Here is a 19,849-nt window from a genome sequence, read left to right as displayed (position 1 = left end):
AGACGCACTAATTAGACCCATCCCGAAGAGCTCTAAGTTAGATTCTCCTTCAGATTATCGTCCAGTATCCATCCTACCATCCTTATCCAGAACGTCTAGTTCATATACAAGTTACTGAATACCTTACCAAGCATTCCCTCCTCAACACCTTTCAATCCGGCTTCAGCAAAGGAAACAGCACTGCAACAGCTTTACTACGAGTGACAGATGATATAATGTGACTGTAATGACATTATTAGATCTCAGTAGTGCCTTCACAACTGTGAACCCTCAGTTACTACTGCAGAAACTTCAAGAGTTAAATTTTAACAGTGTGTCACTTTGGGTAATTTTCCTCTTACCTTGAAATCGTTGGCAACGTGTGACAGTTGGAAACGTGAGTTCAGGATGGCAAAGTAAGACGCTCGGTGTCCCTCAGGGGTCGGTCCTTGGACCACTGTTATTTATCATCCAAATTAATGATATATCAAAAGCACTTAAATTCTGCAAATTGCAAGTGTATGCGGATGATGTACAGATTTACTATCATTCAAAACCGAGTGATATCGATACTGCAATTACTAAAGTAAATTCCGACCTTCAACATCTTAGTGACTATGCAAATAAAAACAGTTTATTAATAAACCCAAATAAAACTCCAAGTTGTTGTTATCAGTACCAGTAAAAACCTATATTACCTCAACCAACAGGATATCTCCCCAATAATTTTAAACAATAAAATCATGTCCTATTCTACTTCAGTGACTAACTTCAAGAATTTTTATGACTGAGACCCTAAATTGGACTCAACAGGTGATAAGCACATGTAATAAAGTACACAAATGCTTATATCCATTGAAACGGTTCTGTAATGTACTCCCTGTTCGACTTATAGTACAATTAATTCACTCTCTGATACTACCTATACTTGACTATTGTGATACTGTGTTGACTGAAATAACCTTCGACAGTAACAAGAAATTGGACCGAAGCCTGAACAGCTGCATAAGATAAATCTTAAACCTGAGATATGATGCTCATATATCACCTTATTATAAGGAGCTGTCGTAGCTTCGAGTACACCAGCGCCGTGAACTTCACGTTATCACTTCTGCACAAAATACTTTCCACTAATACTCCCAACTACCGTATTAGACCCCCTTTTCCCCCCCCACTTTTACAGCAAAAACGTGAAGGGGGGGGGGGGGGTTCCAATATGCGATAACCTCAAATTTTGGGCAGTGAACACATGACTTCTAGGCTATAAAGAGCTAAAACTTATACATGTAAACATTCTACACTATTCTTTGAGTTATACTGGCTATTTTTGTTGGACGTCAGTACTTCTCAATGTAAAAACACAATAAATGGTGAAACGACTTTTAAGCCTACATATAAAGTAAATATAGTCCGTTTTAGTTACTCATATCACGTCACTTGTTTCATCTCATTAATTCCCCTGATTAGGTTGACATCAGGAAGGGCATACGGTCCTAAAAATTTGCTACAAAGATTCGTCTCACTTCAAAGTCGACCCCATAGAGAAAAGGGCTAGGGGTATCATATTATACAATACTGCTACAAAAGAACTTAATGGCCAGTCATTTGTCTCTGTCAGTTGAGCAGTGGGGTAAATTTGAGTACAGTAGAACCTCGATAATTCGAAATCGGTTAATTCAAAATCCCGCCTAATTCGAAGAAGCTCTCGTTCCCGGAAACATGAGATACAGTTTTGCATGTTATTTCAATTGTTTAATTCGAAATACGGATAATTCGTAATTCGAAGTACAATGTTGGCCGCATTACCGAAATGCAGACTTTTAATTCGAAACTGCCTTTACATTCTAAAACAATAGTATGTTACAGAGTAATTTCAACTTGAAATTTATCCGCTCCGCGTCATAATAGAATGCGCGTTCCGGAACGAGGAGGGGTAGCTTTCCGCACTTACACTCACGTTGGTGGGTCTACAGTGCGCTTCATGATTGCTAAATTGAATGAAATCTGAATTCTTTCGTATTCAACCTTTTAAGGAACGCCGTAATATCACGCAACAGGCAGTGTGCGGGAAAACAGAATCCGTGAACACTGGCGATGCCGACAGTTGACGAAAAAACGTGGCAAATATAATAAATTCGTAGGCACCGAACAATATTGTCATTGCCGGTGAAACTGCATTGCTTTATTTTAATGCGAGCCCAAACGGTCTTAGGTTTGGTTTTAAAGGAGAAATTGCCAGCCGGGAAATCGTACAGTGTGAGGGATGGGGGTCATAGTAGTGCGTTGCAATTGCAATGCACATGGAAGCGAGATACTTTATCCCCTCGTCATAGGAAACTTTGATAAGCCACAATGTTTTAAGAGCGTCGGGCACTTTCCATGCCAGCACAAAGCATCTATAATAAAAATGCAAACAGTAAAGAAATCCAAAAAATAATGCATTTGCACAGGGGAACCGGCATAATTTATCCTCGTCTCTGAATTGTGCGATTTTTTTTCTTTCGTTGCGTGAGGTTATGTTTGTCAGTGATTTATCCAAGCGCATTATTTGAACATTGTAAATGCATTCTTGGATACATTTCGGAAATAGTTTTTTCCATGGCATTTGAAAGGTTTAAACTGTGAATCGGGGTGATTGCATGTATTAATGGGTCTTAGAATACTTCGTGACGCGGCAAGTGTTTACATTTCTGAAGTACGAAGGAAGTGCCATGGCGGGAAATCGTACAAGGATAGTCACAGGAAAGTTCGATTTTAAGGGCATCGGGTACTTTCTGTGTAAATACAAGGCATCTAAAATGCATACTGTTTAGCAATCCAATTAATAAAGCACTTGCACATGGGAGCGAGCATAGATTTCTCCTCGTCTTTGAATCGTGCTTTTTTTTTTCTTTCGTTGCGTGAGGTTATGTTTACCAGTGAGATATCCGAGTGCATTATTTGAATACTGTAAATGCACCTTCTTGGATACATTTTGTAAACAGTTCTTTTTTCATGGCATTTGAAAGGTATAAACTGTGAATCAAGGTTAACTGCATGCAGTAACGGGCCTTAGAATATTTTGTAACGCGGCAAGGGTTGGTACTTCTGAATTGCGAATTGGCGGTTAATTCGAAATCACGTAATTCGAAGTCCAATTTTTGAGTCCCAACGACTTTGAATTAACGAGGTTTTACTGTAAACCTAATCACTGCTTTCATTTGAATTATCTTCTTGTGCAGCCAACTTCCCTGCTACCGGCATGTCATCATTCCAAATGACGTCATCTTCACTGCCATCTTGTCAGCCATGCATCGAGAGCATTCAAGGTCCAGTCTTATTTGAAACTTTAAAAAATAATTTTGTTCCCAACTACAGTAAAACCTTGTTAATTTGAAGTCGTTGGGACTTAAAAATCGGACTTCGAATTACATGATTTTGAATTAACCGTCGATTCATAATTCAGAAGTGCCAACCCTTCCCACGTTACAAAATATTCTAAGGCCCGTTACAGCATGCAGTTAACCTTGATTCACAGTTTAAACCTACAAATGCAATGGGAAAAAAAGTATCCAAGAAGGTGCATTTACAGTACTCAAATAATGCACTTGGATAACTCACTGACAAACATAAACTCACGCAATGAAAGAAAGAAAGAAAGAAAGAAAGAAAGAAAGAAAGAAAGAAAGAAAGCACAATTCAAAGGCGAGGAGAAATCTATGCTGGCTCCCATGTGCAAGTGCTTTATTAATTGGATTACTGTACTGTATGTATCTTAGATGCCTTGTACTTACATAGAAAGTACCCGATGCCCTTAAAACATCGTGGCTAATCAAACTTTCCTATGATTCTATCCTTGTACAATTTCCCGCCATGGCACTTCTTTCGTATTTCAGAAATGTAAACACTTGCCGCGTTCCGGAACACACGTTCTATCATGACACGGATAAATTTTTATTTTAAATTACTCCATAACATACTACTGTTTTAAAATGTAAAGGCAGTTTCGAATTAAAAGTCTGAATTTCGGTAATGGGGCCGACACTGTACTTCGAATTACGAATTATCAATATTTCGAATTAAACCATTTAAATAACATGCAAAACTGTATCTCACGTTTCCGGGAATAACAGCTTCTTCAAATTAGGTGGGATTTTGAATTAACCGATTTCAAATGATCGAGGTTCTATTATATAAGAGTCCAAACAGCGAGAATTTATTCCTAAATTGTTTCTGGAGATGGTTTCTGATATTCTCAGTTTGTGTATGTGTAGCAGAAGCCACTCCTTCCGAATAAAGCCATGCTATAGAAAGCATGCCAAACCAGCAGCTGATAGCTAGCATATGTTACGAGTTGTACTTCCGAATGTAATACATGGTGACTGGAAGCATGCTCTGGGTAACTGCAGCTTTTGAAAGCCAAACCCTTATTTTTAAACATATTTCATGCTTGTTCTCCACATTTATCACATCAAGATTTACCTAAACAATTGTAAACGAGATAAGAGAGACCACACTTTTTAGGTTAGTTATGCTATCAAGTGCCAGAAGTTCCATGATAGGAAGATTAAAAATAAATATAAGGAAAGTTGTTGCATTTATGGATATGTACAGGTGTGCCATTGGTTGTGGCATCATACACAACCACTAACCCGGCTTAAGGGAGATAGATCATCTTCCCTATCCTTCACTTGAGTAATTCTTGTCTGGCGCATCCTCGTTGCGGGGGGTGGGTATTCTCCACATCAGTAGGCCGGTGTGAAGGAGAGCTAAGTTCAGGCAGGGACCCAGTCTTACGGGGTATAACGTGGAACCCATGCCTAGGGTTACGGGTGAAGACCTTAACAGCATGTTAGGCAGAGAAGGAGACCTTCAGAATGGCGAAGATGGTGGATGAGGCAACCCACCCTCTCTGGGAAAAATTAGAAGAGAAAACCACTGCCTTGTGGAGAAGAGGGATCTTCAATGGCTAAGGGAGTAAACCCCAAAAGAAAATCCTCAGATGCATTAGGCTTAACAGGTCAGCAGATGAGTAAATTTGTACTTGCTTTTAACTACAATATAAACCTCGCATGGAAGTTTAAAAATGGAAATGGAAATTATAAGTCTCCGACTACAGTTGCACAGTACGATGGTAATCCTGATGTTAGTGTAAGTGTTAGATCAGAGAACAAAATCCGATTTGGAACAATAAATATTTTAACAATGAATGGGAAGGAAAATGAATTGATTGACCTAATGGAGAGACAAAAACTCGACATCCTGGGATTAAGTGAAGTAAAATGGAATGGGAAAGGAATGAAGAAACTAAGAAAGGGGTACACCTTGTACTGGATAGGTAACAGTAAAGAGAAAAGAAATGGAGTGGGATTTGTAGTGAATCAGAATGTCAAACCAACAGCTGAAGTTGAGTATGTAAATGAAAGAATTATAATATTGGACAGGATGTAGGGTGGAAGAAAAAGAAGAGTTCCTCAATGAACTGGAAACACATATTGTTGGAGATGGGATCATGATAATGGGAGATCTGAATGCTCATGTGGGAACTGATAGAATATGAGAATGTTCTGGGCACACATGGGTATGGCGATAGAAATGAAGATGGAGAGAAACTGTTGGACTTTTGTATCAGAAATAACCTGATAATAAACACATGGTTCATGAAGAGGAATAGCCATAAGATCAGCTGATAGAGTTGGGATGGACAGTATGGAATACTCATAGATTTTATAACAACAGACCGAGAATGGGGAAGATACGTCATGAATACGAAGATAATCCCCAGTGAAAGTGTGGAAGGTGATCATAGATTATTGATTGTGGAATTAAAACAAGTAAAATTCCCCAAAATCGTATGAAGAAGAAACCAAAGATCAGAATTTGGGAATTGGAGGAGGATAAAAGAAAGGCATTCCAAGATTGTATAAAAAGGAAGTTGCCTAACACGGAAATATGAAGTGGAGAAGAAGAGTGGGACAATTTAAGACAGACATTCGTGGAAGCAGCAATTGAGGTATGCAGAAAACAAAAACAAAGGTTAAGGGAAAGGAGACATGGTGGTGGACAGACAAAATAAAAACAGAAATAAAGGAAAGGAACGAGGTGAAGAAAGAAATGGATATGGAATAGCAAAAAACGTATCAGAGGGATGAGAATAAGATAGAAAGGTTACATGTGGAATACAAAAGACTGACACTACAAGTAAAGAGTATCAAGGAAGAAATGTTGGGGAGAGTTTACCAACAAAATTGAGCAAGATAGCCAAGGAAATCAGAAACTATTATACAGAGTAATAAAATCAAAAAGAATAAAGCAAGAAAATATAGGGCAGTGAAAGTAATGACCAACGGTAAAGCAAGTGGAAAAGACAAATTCAATGTTGATATGATTAAGGCAGCAGGAAGCATTGGACTACAGTGGCTATATAGAGCCCTAAATGCCATATGGAAGGATGAAAGGATACCTGAAGATTGGCAACAAGGAAGCATTGTACCACTGTTCAAAAAAAGGAAATAGGAAGAAAAGTGAAAATTATAGAGAAAGTCATAGACAAAAGATTGAGGGATATAATAGAAACACAGTTAGAGGAAGAACAATATGGCTTTAGACCGAACAGATCAACAACAGACTTGATATTTACAGTGCGAACGATAATGGAAAAACCTCTGGAAAGGAACAAGGAAATCATCTTCGTATTTTTGAATTTGGAAAAAGCTTATGATACAGTTAAGAGAAAACATGTATGAGAATGCCTACTGAAAAGGAATGTATCAAAATCATTAATTAACAAGATAAAAATGTTGTATCATGAAAATAAAAGCAGTGTACAAGTGGGGAGTGGTGACTCTGAAACATTTTATTAAAAAAATGGTCTCAAGCAAGGAAGTGCACTGTTGCCATTATTGTTTATTATATTGTTGGATGAAATCATAAAATGTGTAAAACAGAGTATCAGTAGTGATGAAGTGAATGCTTTGGTATTTGCAGATGATGTGGTGATTTGGGGAAAGGGAGAAAAGGAAGTATAAAGGAGACTGGACATTTGGAATGAAAATCTGAAGGAGTTTGGAATGGTAATTAGTAAAAAGAAAACTGTAGTCATGCACTGTGGAAAGTAGAAAAAGAGAAGCCAAGTGAACATAGAGAATGGTTAGAGAATGTAGAACAGTTTACATATCTGGGTAGCATTATTAATGGAAGTAATGAAATCAACCCTGAAATTACACTGACTGACAGAGCAAATGCAACACCAAGAAGGAGTGGTCAGAACTTTATGCCAATTGCAGGGTAGACTGACGTCACTGAGGTATGCTCATGATGTGAAATGCGCCGCTGTGCTGCGCACGTAGCGAACGATAAATGGGACATGGCGTTGGCGAATGGCCCACTTCGTACTGTGATTTCTCAGCCGACAGTCATTGTAGAACGTGTTGTCGTGTGCCACAGGACACGTGTATAGCTAAGAATGCCAGGCCGCCGTCAACGGAGGCATTTCCAGCAGACAGACGACTTTACGAGGGGTATGGTGATCGGGCTGAGAAGGGCAGGTTGGTCGCTTCGTCAAATCGCAGCCGATACCCATAGGGATGTGTCCACGGTGCAGTGCCTGTGGCGAAGATGGTTGGCGCAGGGACATGTGGCACGTGCGAGGGGTCCAGGCGTAGCCCGAGTGACGTCAGCACGCGAGGATCGGCGCATCTGCCGCCAAGCGGTGGCAGCCCCGCACGCCACATCAACCGCCATTCTTCAGCATGTGCAAGACACCCTGGCTGTTCCAATATCGACCAGAACAATTTCCCGTCGATTGGTTGAAGGAGGCCTGCACTCCCGGCGTCCGCTCAGAAGACTACCATTGACTCCACAGCATAGACGTGCACGCCTGGCATGGTGCCGGGCTAGAGCGACTTGGATGAGGGAATGGCGGAACGTCGTGTTCTCCGATGAGTCACGCTTCTGTTCTGTCAGTGATAGTCACCACAGACGAGTGTGGCGTCGGCGTGGAGAAAGGTCAAATCCGGCAGTAACTGTGGAGTGCCCTACCGCTAGACAACGTGGCATCATGGTTTGGGGCGCTATTGCGTATGATTCCACGTCACCTCTAGTGCGTATTCAAGGCACGTTAAATACCCACCGCTACGTGCAGCATGTGCTGCGGCCGGTGGCACTCCCGTACCTTCAGGGGCTGCCCAATGCTCTGTTTCAGCAGGATAATGCCCGCCCACACACTGCTCGCATCTCCCAACAGGCTCTACGAGGTGTACAGATGCTTCCGTGGCCAGCGTACTCTCCGGATCTCTCACCAATCGAACACGTGTGGGATCTCATTGGACGCCGTTTGCAAACTCTGCCCCAGCCTCGTACGGACGACCAACTGTGGCAAATGGTTGACAGAGAATGGAGAACCATCCCTCAGGACACCATCCACACTCTTATTGACTCTGTACCTCGACGTGTTTCTGCGTGCATCGCCGCTCGCGGTGGTCCTACATCCTACTGAGTCGATGCCGTGCGCATTGTGTAACCTGCATATCGGTTTGAAATAAACATCAATTATTCGTCCGTGCCGCCTCTGTTTTTTCCCCAACTTTCATCCCTTTCGAACCACTCCTTCTTGGTGTTGCATTTGCTCTGTCAGTCAGTGTAATAACAGAGTAAGTAAAGGTGCAACATTTTATCATCAAGTCAGAGAGCTCTTATGGGATGACAAAGTACCCAAGAGAACGAAATTAAAATTATATAAACAGTATTTCATACCAATTATAACATACTGAGTAGAAACGCTGGTAACTAATAAGAGACAAGATAGTAAGATCAAAGCAGTAGAAATGAAATTTTTAAGAACATCGGTCATAAAGACAAGAAGAGATAGAATTCATAATATTAAAATCAGTTAGTACAGAACATACAGAAAGCAAGGTGGAGATGGTTCGGACATGTAAATAGAATGGGAAAGGAACGGGTAGCAAGAAGGGAACTGGAAAGGGAAGTTAAGGGAACGAGACCGGTTGGGAGACCGAGAAGAAGGTGGATGGATCAAATTTGGAAGGACATTAGAGAAGCTGGATTGGATGTGGCAGAAGTAATGGAGCATGAAAAGTGGAAGGACAGAAAGGAGTGGAGGAGGCTTGTTAACCACACCCGGGCGACTGGAGTAGGGCATTGATGATGATGATGATGATGATGGCGGTAATGCGTTTTATCATCATAATGTTTAATTTCGTACGATCGTTGTCTCAATTTTTTATTAACGCATAGTATATTTTGTTTGGCATCTCCAAAAATCGTTAAGTGGGGACGTAAAATCATTATTATTATTATTATTATTATTATTATTATTATTATTATTATTTGTGAGGTACATGGACGAGTAAAAACAATCGTTATGACTGGATCGTTTGTATCATGTTTTAAATCCACTTCTCTCCAAAAAAATCCTGTATTGACCCGAGTCAATGAAACGATCACTCTGTTAATGATCTCACCCGCTATATTAATAGCAACAACTGTGAATATTTCTCAACTAAAGTAATCTCGTTTCCTCATCGCGAGGTGGAGCAGCTCTTGTTAGACAGGCCCCCAGTGGAAGGGAGTTGCATGTACCACTTCTATCGTGTATCAAACTTCCTGCCATTCATAAATCTCTGGCGATACAGTGCCGGGAATCAAACTCAGGCTCCCGAGAACGACAGCTAATTGTGCTAACAATTTCGCTGGCAGACATTCTTAAATACAAAACACAGATATATATATACATGACTGATGTGTGGTTGCAATAAACGGGTCGGACACGAAACTATTCACCTACGGTATTTGTGCAATGTCATCAGAGCTGCAGTAGGCCTGCACAAGGGAGGTGGACATTTATTAACCCATTTCGCTATAATGACGGGTACAGCCGTCAAGAGTTCTGCATTCATTATCATGCAATGATGGGTACAACCATCGCCGTGTACTCAAGACGTCTGTCTGACTACCGATTTCTTTCAACTGCGATGTTGTACTTTAGAATTACGTTCCCGGATAGTGCTAGCATGTTTACATGCCAATGTTATTATCCGAAGGCCATTTTGTCAATGTTTATTTTGATTCTAAAGTTGGTTATCTCGTTCATGAAATGAATGCTACAGAGCAAGATGTCATGTAAACATCACGAGGAGGAAGACGAAAGAATTCTGCAATTCCTTCTTGATAGTGGTGATGAAAACCCAGAATTATCTGATAGCAGTTTTAGCAGTGATAGTGCGTCTGAGAACTGTGACTTCGCTCATGATACTGATAGTGAAGATGAAGCTAACTTCGTACATAGCCTCACCACATCGAGCAATTGGAACGGGAGTTTGGCTAGCAATGTTCCGAAAGGCATTGCGTGTGCAGTTGTTGGGGAGCTAAATACACTAGTCAGGAGGCGTCTGGGTGAGAATGCCACAGAATATGACGTTGTGAGTCAGTTCCTTACTGACACTTTTTGGGAGGGAATTTGCAAGGAAACCAATGCCTATGCAAATAAAATTCTGGCATCCGGGAGATAGTAGGTTCGAATCCCACTATCGGCAGCCCTGAAAATGGTTTTCCGTGGTTTCCCATTTTCACACCAGGCTGTACCTTAATTAAGGCTACGGCCGCTTCCTTCCAACTCCTAGGCCTTTCTTATCCCATCGTCACCATACGACCTATCTGTGTCGGTGCGACGTAAAGCCCCTAGCAAAAAAAATAAATAAATAAATAAATAAAATTCTGGAAGATGTCATCCTTCCTGATTATGCCACTAGAGGATATCCATCTCAAGGTAGCACACCTATGAGACCACAGGGAAGGCATTGGGGCCATTTTCCTGAAAAGATTGCTCCTACAGCAAGTAAATCAGCTCCATCAAAGAGATGTAAGTCTGTTTTGAGCATGGAATCCAGAAGGAATCTTGCTTCAAGTGCAACAAATGCAAGGTTGCCCTCCACGTGGATGGATATTTTAAGGTGCAGACTTCAGTTAATTGTAGTAAGTTAAACTCTAACCCAAAACGTTGTTAGTTTGATGCAGTATGCTTTTGTAACCATTTTAGCATCCATAACATAAAATGTAGAAAAAATAATTGCATTCCAAGGTACATTTTTCAAGGAAAATATTTGCATGGCAATGGGTTAACTACAAAACACAGATGTACTGCATGACGTCGACGTGTTTTCATTGCGTAGGTCGTACTGACGACACTATTCACAAATTTGTGTGATGTCATCAGAGCTGCAGTAAGGCTTGTACCCGCTTCGAAGCGGAATCATTGTTCTTTTCTGATGAATTACGTTGGGGGGTCCTTTAATGCGAGATTTATTTTTTAATTTTCTTCGTCTTGAAAAGCCAAGGGGGGTCTAATACACAAGTAAATCACGACCACAATACAAGATCTGGCTCCTCTCTTGCAATACTTGTAAACCGCACTGCTGCTTACAACCGTTCCTTCATAATCTCTGCGTCCAGGTCATTGAATTAGCTACCTGCGAACATTAGCGACAATCCCACTCATCGCAAGTTTAAAGTGGCTTGCCGTGAGCATTTGCTGATTGGACCTCGCTGACTTGGTGGATAATTGTTGTGTGAATGAATGAATGAATGAAGGAATGAATGAGATGAATGAAGTATACTTTATTTTGTGTATTTCAAAATGAAGGATTCTACCATTATTATCCTTCTTGTGTTCCGGCCTTCTAAGGATCATGTTACAATTTCAATTCTTCCTCCTTACTTGTTCTTTCCTTTTCTTCCAGTATTCTTTCATTGTTTCACTGTGCTTCTTTTTCTTGTCTTCAGTCCACTTTAAGCCCATTTTCTTTTCCTTCCTCCCTTGGAATCCTTCCATTTGTAAGACTTTCTTCCTAAAAATCTTTCTTTCCAATAATTCTTCTTCTCGTATGTTGTTCCTTTCCAGGTCTTTCTTGACTTCTTGAATCCAGGTGGTAGTTGATTTCTTTTCCCAAAGGTACTTGAAGATTCGTTTAGTTAGTATATTGTCATCCATTCTGTAAATGTGTCCAAGAAATAGCAATCTCCTTTTTCTTATTGTTTCTGATATGTTTTCTATGTTCTGGTAAATTGCATTGTTACTTCTTAATTTCCAAAACTCTGCAATTCTTAGAGAACCTAATATTTTCCTTATAATTCTTCTTTCTAATATTTCTAATTTATCAAGTTGTAGTTCAGTGCTAGACATTCTCTGGCATACAGGCATTCTGGTTTCACTACTGTGTTGTAGTGCTTTATTTTAAGTTTTGTTGATAAGCACTTTTTGTTGTAAGTATTCTTAGGTATACCGTACGCTCTTTCCATCTTTTGTATCCTCTCCTCTATAGCAGGTTTTTCTAAACCATTTTCTTGAATTGTCTCACCCAAATATTTGAATTTCTTTACATTTTCTATTTGTTACTAAAAACTTTGGGGCACTTTTTAAATTCGTCACAAATTTTTGAGATAGTGTCTGTAAGGGTTTCGCACTGTTTTCTTTTAAGTGACTTACATTTTACTACTGAATTTTACAGTGTCTACCCCCGTTCATTTTTATATCGCCTCTTCTACTGATCTGAAGTGTACTTGATCTTTTATCTCCTTTTCCTATGCATTGTTTTTCATGTTTTAATCGGCTGATGATGACCTGGACTAGGGTCGAAACCGGTACCACTTCTACTTATTATTAAATAAGAATGTAATTCATTATATTTCTTATTCTTTTGTATTGAATAGGTTGAATCTCTTTATCAATTATTTCAATTTTAACTGTAATATTCTTCAATACGGAACAATGAAATTTTTAACTTTAAATGACAGTCCAGAGTCGATTTTACTCTGTTTAGTAATATTGTTGAGAATATCCTGTAAGCAACTGGCAAGAGAGATATGCCTCTGTAGTTGTTGACATCTTGCTTGTTACCCTTCTTGTGTAATAGGTGTGTTAGAGCCACTTTCCAATCCTCTGGGATCTTTTCTGTTTCCCAAATTTCTTCAAAGATTATTTGTAGATCTTCTATAAATTTTGGTTCAGCCCATTTTAAAAGTTCAGCTGTTATGGAGTCTTCCCCACTAGCTTTGTTATTTTTAAGATTTGTTAATGCTTCCTTAATTTCTTCCGCTCTTGGAGATGAATCAGCTTCTAGATTTTCATGAATTTCTGAAAATTCTAATTTATGATTTGGCTCAGGGCAGTTCAGCAGGTGTTCAAAGTGTTTTGCCAGAATCTCACAATTCTCAGCATTGTTAAGGCCAATATTACCATTTGCATCTCTGAAGCAAATACTCCAGGATTGATAACCTTTCAGGTTATTCTTGAAGGTCTGATAGAAATTTTGGGAGTTATTTCTTACAAAATTATTCTCAATTTCTACTAGCTGCGATTTTTCAAAAGATCTTTTAACCTGCATTATTATTCTCGTTGTTTCTTTTCTTTGTTGTTTAAATAGCTCATAGTGTTCATTCTTTCCAGAACATTTCCATTTTTTCCACTTTTTCGTTCTTTCCATAAGTGCTTCCTCACATACGCTATTCCACCATACTTTCTTTTTAGTTTTAACTAATCCAAATACTTTCTTCGCCGCACTATTAATCTGTTTAGATAATTCTGGCCATTTGCCATGCTGAGTTATTTTAATTTCTTCCTGAAAGTTCTCTATAGTTGCTTGTGTAATGTTAAGCCTATCTATGTTGTATTTCATTAAATTTCTCGGCCTTCTTTGATTCCTGCGAGGTAGAAGCTTTAGCTTAATTTTAGAGAGGTAGTGATCGGAGTCAAACTCACCACTTCTTATTACTTTAACATTCATAATTTCCTTAATACTTTTTGAGAAATAGCTACATGGTTCAATTGAAACTCACCTAACATCAGGTTTGGGGACACCCATGTTTTAGCCTTTCTTCGGAGTTTCTTAAAGAAGGTCGACATTCATTTTAGGTGAAAGGATTTACAGATATTAATTAATCTCATGCCATTTTTGTTTGTTCTTTTGTGTGCCGGATATGCCCCTACTGTTTTGCTGAAAACTTTTTCTTTGCCTATCTGTGCATTAAAATTACCTGGTAGAATAATAACATTTGATTTTGGAATTGTTGACATTTCATCATCTAGAAGACTCCAAAATTCTTCAGTTTTACTTGGGTTCTTACTATTATCTTCATTTATTGGTGCATGACAGTTAACAAATGTATACTTTTTGTTCTTGCATTTAAGTGTGAGAAGACCGAGCTCGATAGCTGCAGTCGCTTAAGTGCGGCCAGTATCCAGTATTCGGGAGACAGTAGGTTCGAACCCCACTGTTGGCAGCCCTGAAGATGGTTTTCCATGGTTTCCCATTTTCACATCAGGCAAATGCTGGGGCTGTACCTTAATTAAGGCTACGGCCACTTCCTTCCCACTCCTAGCCCTTTCCTGTCCCATCGTCGCTATAAGACCTATCTGTGTCGGTGCGACGTAAAAGCAACTAGCAAAAATAATAATAATAATAATAATAATAATAATAATAATAAGTGTGAGAAGAGATAACCTTTCTGAACAAGATTTCAATTCCATAACATTATCAACTATTGCTTTATGGACATAGTGGCATTCCTTTCATAATTTTGATTGCTGGTTTACCTTTAAAGATTCTATAATTTTTGGTTTCCACCATTATTATTATTATTATTATTATTATTATTGCTATTCATATTATTTGTTTTATTTGTATTTGTATTTGTAATTATGTAAATGTATACTCTTCTATTGGTTAAGTGTAAGAGAGCCCTAACTTTGCCACCAATAAAGGCATTATCTACCTATCTTGTGTGCTACTAACACGAAGGAAGACAGCCAGACACTAAGCTTGGCCCAATTACCCCATTTGATGAGAAAACTACCTTCTATTTGAGTGTGCAGATCATTCACAATAACTTGAAGCTGTGCCACATTCATTTCTGTGAGGAGCTGCCTGCTTACTCGTCTTCTATCTTCCGGAAAGGGAATGCCCACCTATAACAAGGAATTATATCATTAATTCTTGTTTCTAATTTCACATTTAAATTAAAATCTTGTTTAAACAACATGTAAAATAATTAATTAAATCACTGAATAGAGAAGCACAAGACTCAATGCAGGAGGAAGTAGCAAAGTTTTACTGCAAACTAGTACTTTGTATGGAACTTCTAGGTGACTGCGGGACCACACCACATTAAAGAGGATGTTGTGAAAATTATTTAAATGGTTTTATAAGAATTCCAAGATACAAAATTTAGACTAATACAATGTATGTTCGTCAAATCATAGACAGGTTCTTGGAGTTTAGAAATGAAGTGGAGATAGTTCTGAAGAAGGAAAGTCTCCTTTCATTTGTTGAATGTACAGCAACAAGTGGCTAATTAAGTCGGCAAACCTCAGGGATATATTTTGTTTGGTTAATGAGCTCAACCTCAGGGACCTTCAAAAAACATATTTAATTCGATGGATCAAATTAATGCATTCACAGAGTAACTTTATGTCTGGAGAGAAGAAGAAAATATCACCGATATGTTCTAATACACTGACATTTTTTATAGTACTGGGGGAAATGTTAATGAAATTATCATGAAACATCTGCTCCTTCTTCCAAAGAAACCGAGTCAACAGCTGTGTTCATTTAACTCTGGTAAGGTAGATGCACCTATGCCTGACCCTGTACCTATAACTGACAGCGTAACTTAAGATTTAAAAAAATGGGAATACAGTAGAACCCCTATTTAACGTTTTTACAGGGACCTGACTTTTCTAATCTTAAATGGGAGTTTACCTTAAATCGAGGTTTCAGTAGAAAGTGCACCGTTTCCAGAGATCTTTGCCTATATAAACTGTAACATCATACATTATTTACACAATGACCCTACACACTGTACTGCAGTTACGGTTTATGCTTCATTTTGACAGATTTTGTCAGTGAATGCAAAACCGCTTCGGATTAACGTTGTTCTTATAACATTATATATGATTTTCCACGAAAGTCGGGAAAGATACCAAACTCGCAAAAATCACATTAAAATCGGTATAAAACAGCAACGGGTTTGTTTAAACATTTTTACGGATGTTTTCCAAGCAGCGGCCTACTCATTAGCACGTATTTTCTAATTCCAATAGTCTGCTGCTGCTGCTGATGATGATGATGATGCTTGTTGTTTAAGGGGGCCTAACATCGAAGGTCATCGGCCCCCCAATAGTCTGAACATGCATATTCAGTTTCATTCTTAAAAACAGTAATAGCATCACTTCAGAGGCTCATGGCAAACATTTCCATTTTCTTACTTCAAACGGTGTCACGTAACCTAGGTTTACTGCATGCTATTATGGAAACATATTTCAAGCTCCCTATAGCATAATAACATTTTCACAATAAATTTACACGAAAACAGCCTTTCTCAAATTTAACAAGATGCAAAAGTACATAACCTAACCTCTGAAATTAGTTATGCACGCCACTGTATCGTAAGGAGGAGAAGTATAACATTCTTATTTTATTTCAGTACATAATATTACAATTAAGCAATTGTTTACTTCAGCCTTTGTTTCTAAAGAGTTAACAACTGCTGCCAGTGTCATTGCACTTATTGCAAAAACATGTTCCCCTGATGTTTGTTTATACGAGTCGGAGTTTCAAGGAGACCTTATGCTCACTGAAGACCGACTCACTTGTGTGTAGCGAGGAATCGATACGGAAGATGATCGATCGCATTCAATATAAACGCTGGAGTAAAGTGTATGAATATTCACAGCGGATTAAAACTAACACATCCAAATTTGCCAGTAATAAAGGACGAATCAGTAAAAGGCTTCTCATTGTTACTGAAGGATACTGCACAGATTAATACAGGAATTTTCGAAGGTTATAATAACATGGTCATTAAAACAGGGGTTCAGTTCTGCTAGAGCGGCCACGGTCTGATGTGTATCCGAGTTCAACATCTCACTTTAGCCCTGAGTACCTGCGCTCTAAATTCCTCTTCTGCCTTGAATCATCTTTAGCAAGCATACATCGTTTTTTCATAGGTTCTTAATGTTCCATAACCAAAACGAATACAAATAAATATTTGAGAATTTTAACATTTCCCTAACGCTAAATGCGGGTTTCTCCCTATTGTGAATTACGTTAAATCAATATAAAATTGCAGTGCTCTTACGGAATGATTTTCAGGACTGGAATTTTCTTCCGTTAAAAGTGGGGTTACGTTAAATCGATGTCACGCGAAATTGAGATTATACTGTATCTCCAATCATAATTAATTACTTTTTGTATCAGTTTGTAAACCACATCCGGGCGACTGGAGTGGGACACTGATGATGATCAATTTGTAGTTTAAATGTTTCTCTTTGGGAGAAAACGTGAGTTAGAAGTTAATTAAAGTTATGAATTAGATCTATAAGTCCTTTGTATGAAGAGGAGCATTAGCAAATAAAGTTTGGAGGGAATCTTAGCATTTTTCATAAGGAAGTTAGTGCAAATAAATAATGTATCATATTTTCTTATTGGGTTCTGACAGTTAAATCAATATTTGATAGTATCTATACTGAATGTGTATGAATTCTATATGGTGGCTGAAGTGAAAGTAATAAATTATCACATAAATTATAGAGGGTCCGCATTGGTACACCCATACCTAACACTCCGTCAGCTGAGGGTGAAAAAATATTTTGGTCTGTTTCAAATTAGAAACACTCAGTTTATACTAGATATAGATATGGTGGACATAGGCACCAAGTGTGTGTGTTCTGACACCGTGGTTAGCTGGTTAGAGTCCCGCTGGTCGAGAAAAAAAAATCACCATCAGAATGTTGGCAGCAGGGTAGGAGAGGAGCTGATCTACGATTTCTGTTCAGCAGATTGCGTGCCAAACGCCTGGATGAAATTCCAAGCATCTCCACAGGATTCATATCGAGTGAGGGCAGATGACGCTGTAGATGGTGGTGCATTCGTCAGATGGAGAGACAAAACCTTGAGCAGACCCCTTGGTGCTATTCGACAGGAGTAGGCTATGTGTTGGCACCGGGCATCACTTACTATTGTATACCATATCGTTCATTTCATCTGAATAACTCCTCTGATGAGGTTGACGTCAGGAAGAGCACCCGGTCGTAAAAACTTGCTACGAAGATTCATCTCTCTCTTCATCCCCGACCTGGGAGAGAGGTTGAACAAAAATATACTAACTAGATATAATTTTTTTTTTTTTTTTTTTTTAATGTGATTCTCACAAATAGGGAACATAAAGCTGACCCCATGTGTCAGGCGTAAGCAGCTGATATAAACCATAACCCAGAGCTGATACACGCTGTGCATATTTTAAAAATGTTGTCAAACCCATCCTTCAGGTGGTGATATAAAATGGATCCTTAACAAAGTAAATTTCAAAATCAAATCAAAATCTCTTTATTTGCAAATCAGGTGTCTACCTCGGTGGCAAATGGTACACTAAAATACATTATTGTCAAGCACTAAATTTTAAATTAACAAGAGACAAAGAAAATTTTCCTAGAATACAATATTATACAATTTACGCTGATAATTTGTTCTATTAAACACATACATCATCCTTAATAAATTTATATTGTTTACAAAATTCTACTTATAATATCTTACAAACATAGTCAAATCATATACAGTATGTGAAATTACTTCTAATAATAATATACAACTGGTATAAGATTAAAATTAACATTGAATTTATTTACATATTTATATTTTACCCATCTTGGAACATAAGTAGCATAACGACCTGCTGCGTCTTAACCAGAGCCCCTTTTGCTACCACTTTTCAGAGTTCCTGACGGGCCCTCACAGCTACCGTAGTGGTCCCAGGGCCCTCGAAGTCCCCACTGTACTTCACCCCTACAGGCAGTCCCCTACTTGGGCTGTCCAAACTCCATAGACCAGGGGATGGAATTAATTTAATCACACACATTTTTTATTTATAATATCCTGCACTGGTCGAATGCCCTCTAACATTTCCTTTATTTTCTCTGTTGTTGTTTATTCTCTTCTTGAATATCTGTACAGATTTTGGAAAAGGATCAAACACTACCCCTGGTAAACTGTTCCACTGCTTCACACCCTTCCCAATGAATGAAAATTTACCCCAATCGCTTCTGCTAAAATTCCTTCTAATTTTGTACTTGTGGTCAGTTCTACCAATATAATTATTTTCCAACTGAAGCCTCTCACGGATATCTCTCCATGCTTCTTCTCCTGTATAGGCTCTATATAATCCTATAAGTCTAGTTTTCTCCCTTCTCTTACTTAAAGGTTCCCAACCAAGTTCCTTTAACATTTCTGATACACTACTCTTTCTCCTGAAATCCCCTGTTACAAACCTTGCTGCTTTCCTCTGCACACCATCTAGTTCTTTTATTAGGTATTCTTGGTGAGGATTCCAAACACTGTTTGCATATTCCAATAATGGACGAATCATACTTAAGTAACTTTTTTCTTTTAATTCTTTGTTGCATCCTTTAAGTAGCCTCATTATGACATGTAACGATCTGTATGCTTTCCCAACAATGTCACCAACATGACCCTTCCAGTGCAAATTACTTTCAAATCGCACACCTAAGTATTTGCACTTGCCATCTTTAGGGATAACTACCTCATCCAAAGTATATTCAAATTCAGTTTTAAAGCTCCTGTTTGTAAATGTTGTAACAGTTGATTTGCCTCCATTAACCTTCATATTATTTTCTTCAACCCATTCTTGGATACTCTCAATGTCCCTTTGTAATTCTGAGCAATCCTCAATGTTATTTATTTCCCTATAAACAATTATGTCATCTGCATACAATCTTATTTTCGATGTTATATTGTTCCCTAAATCATTTGTGTATATTAAGAAAAGTAACGGACCGATTATACTACCCTGTGCAATTCCC

The 19,849-nt window shown here is 38.6% G+C and overlaps 1 protein-coding gene across 4 annotated transcripts in view; it reads right to left on the bottom strand.

The window, feature by feature from the left end:
• Positions 1-19,849, bottom strand: part of Schip1 (Schwannomin interacting protein 1) — a 468,359-nt gene that overhangs the window by 14,953 nt on the left and 433,557 nt on the right. For all 4 annotated transcript variants that reach the window (XM_067151046.2, XM_067151048.2, XM_068228559.1 and 1 more), the window contains one exon: positions 14,827-14,938. In XM_067151046.2, coding sequence (XP_067007147.2) covers positions 14,827-14,938 — 112 coding nt within the window. The remainder of the gene's footprint in view (positions 1-14,826; positions 14,939-19,849) is intronic.

Source organism: Anabrus simplex, chromosome 7 (genome assembly GCF_040414725.1).
Source record: "Anabrus simplex isolate iqAnaSimp1 chromosome 7, ASM4041472v1, whole genome shotgun sequence".
NCBI lineage: Eukaryota > Metazoa > Arthropoda > Insecta > Orthoptera > Tettigoniidae > Anabrus > Anabrus simplex.
The sequence above is the reverse complement of the archived record's forward strand: the minus strand, read 5'-3'. Positions and strand labels throughout refer to the sequence as shown.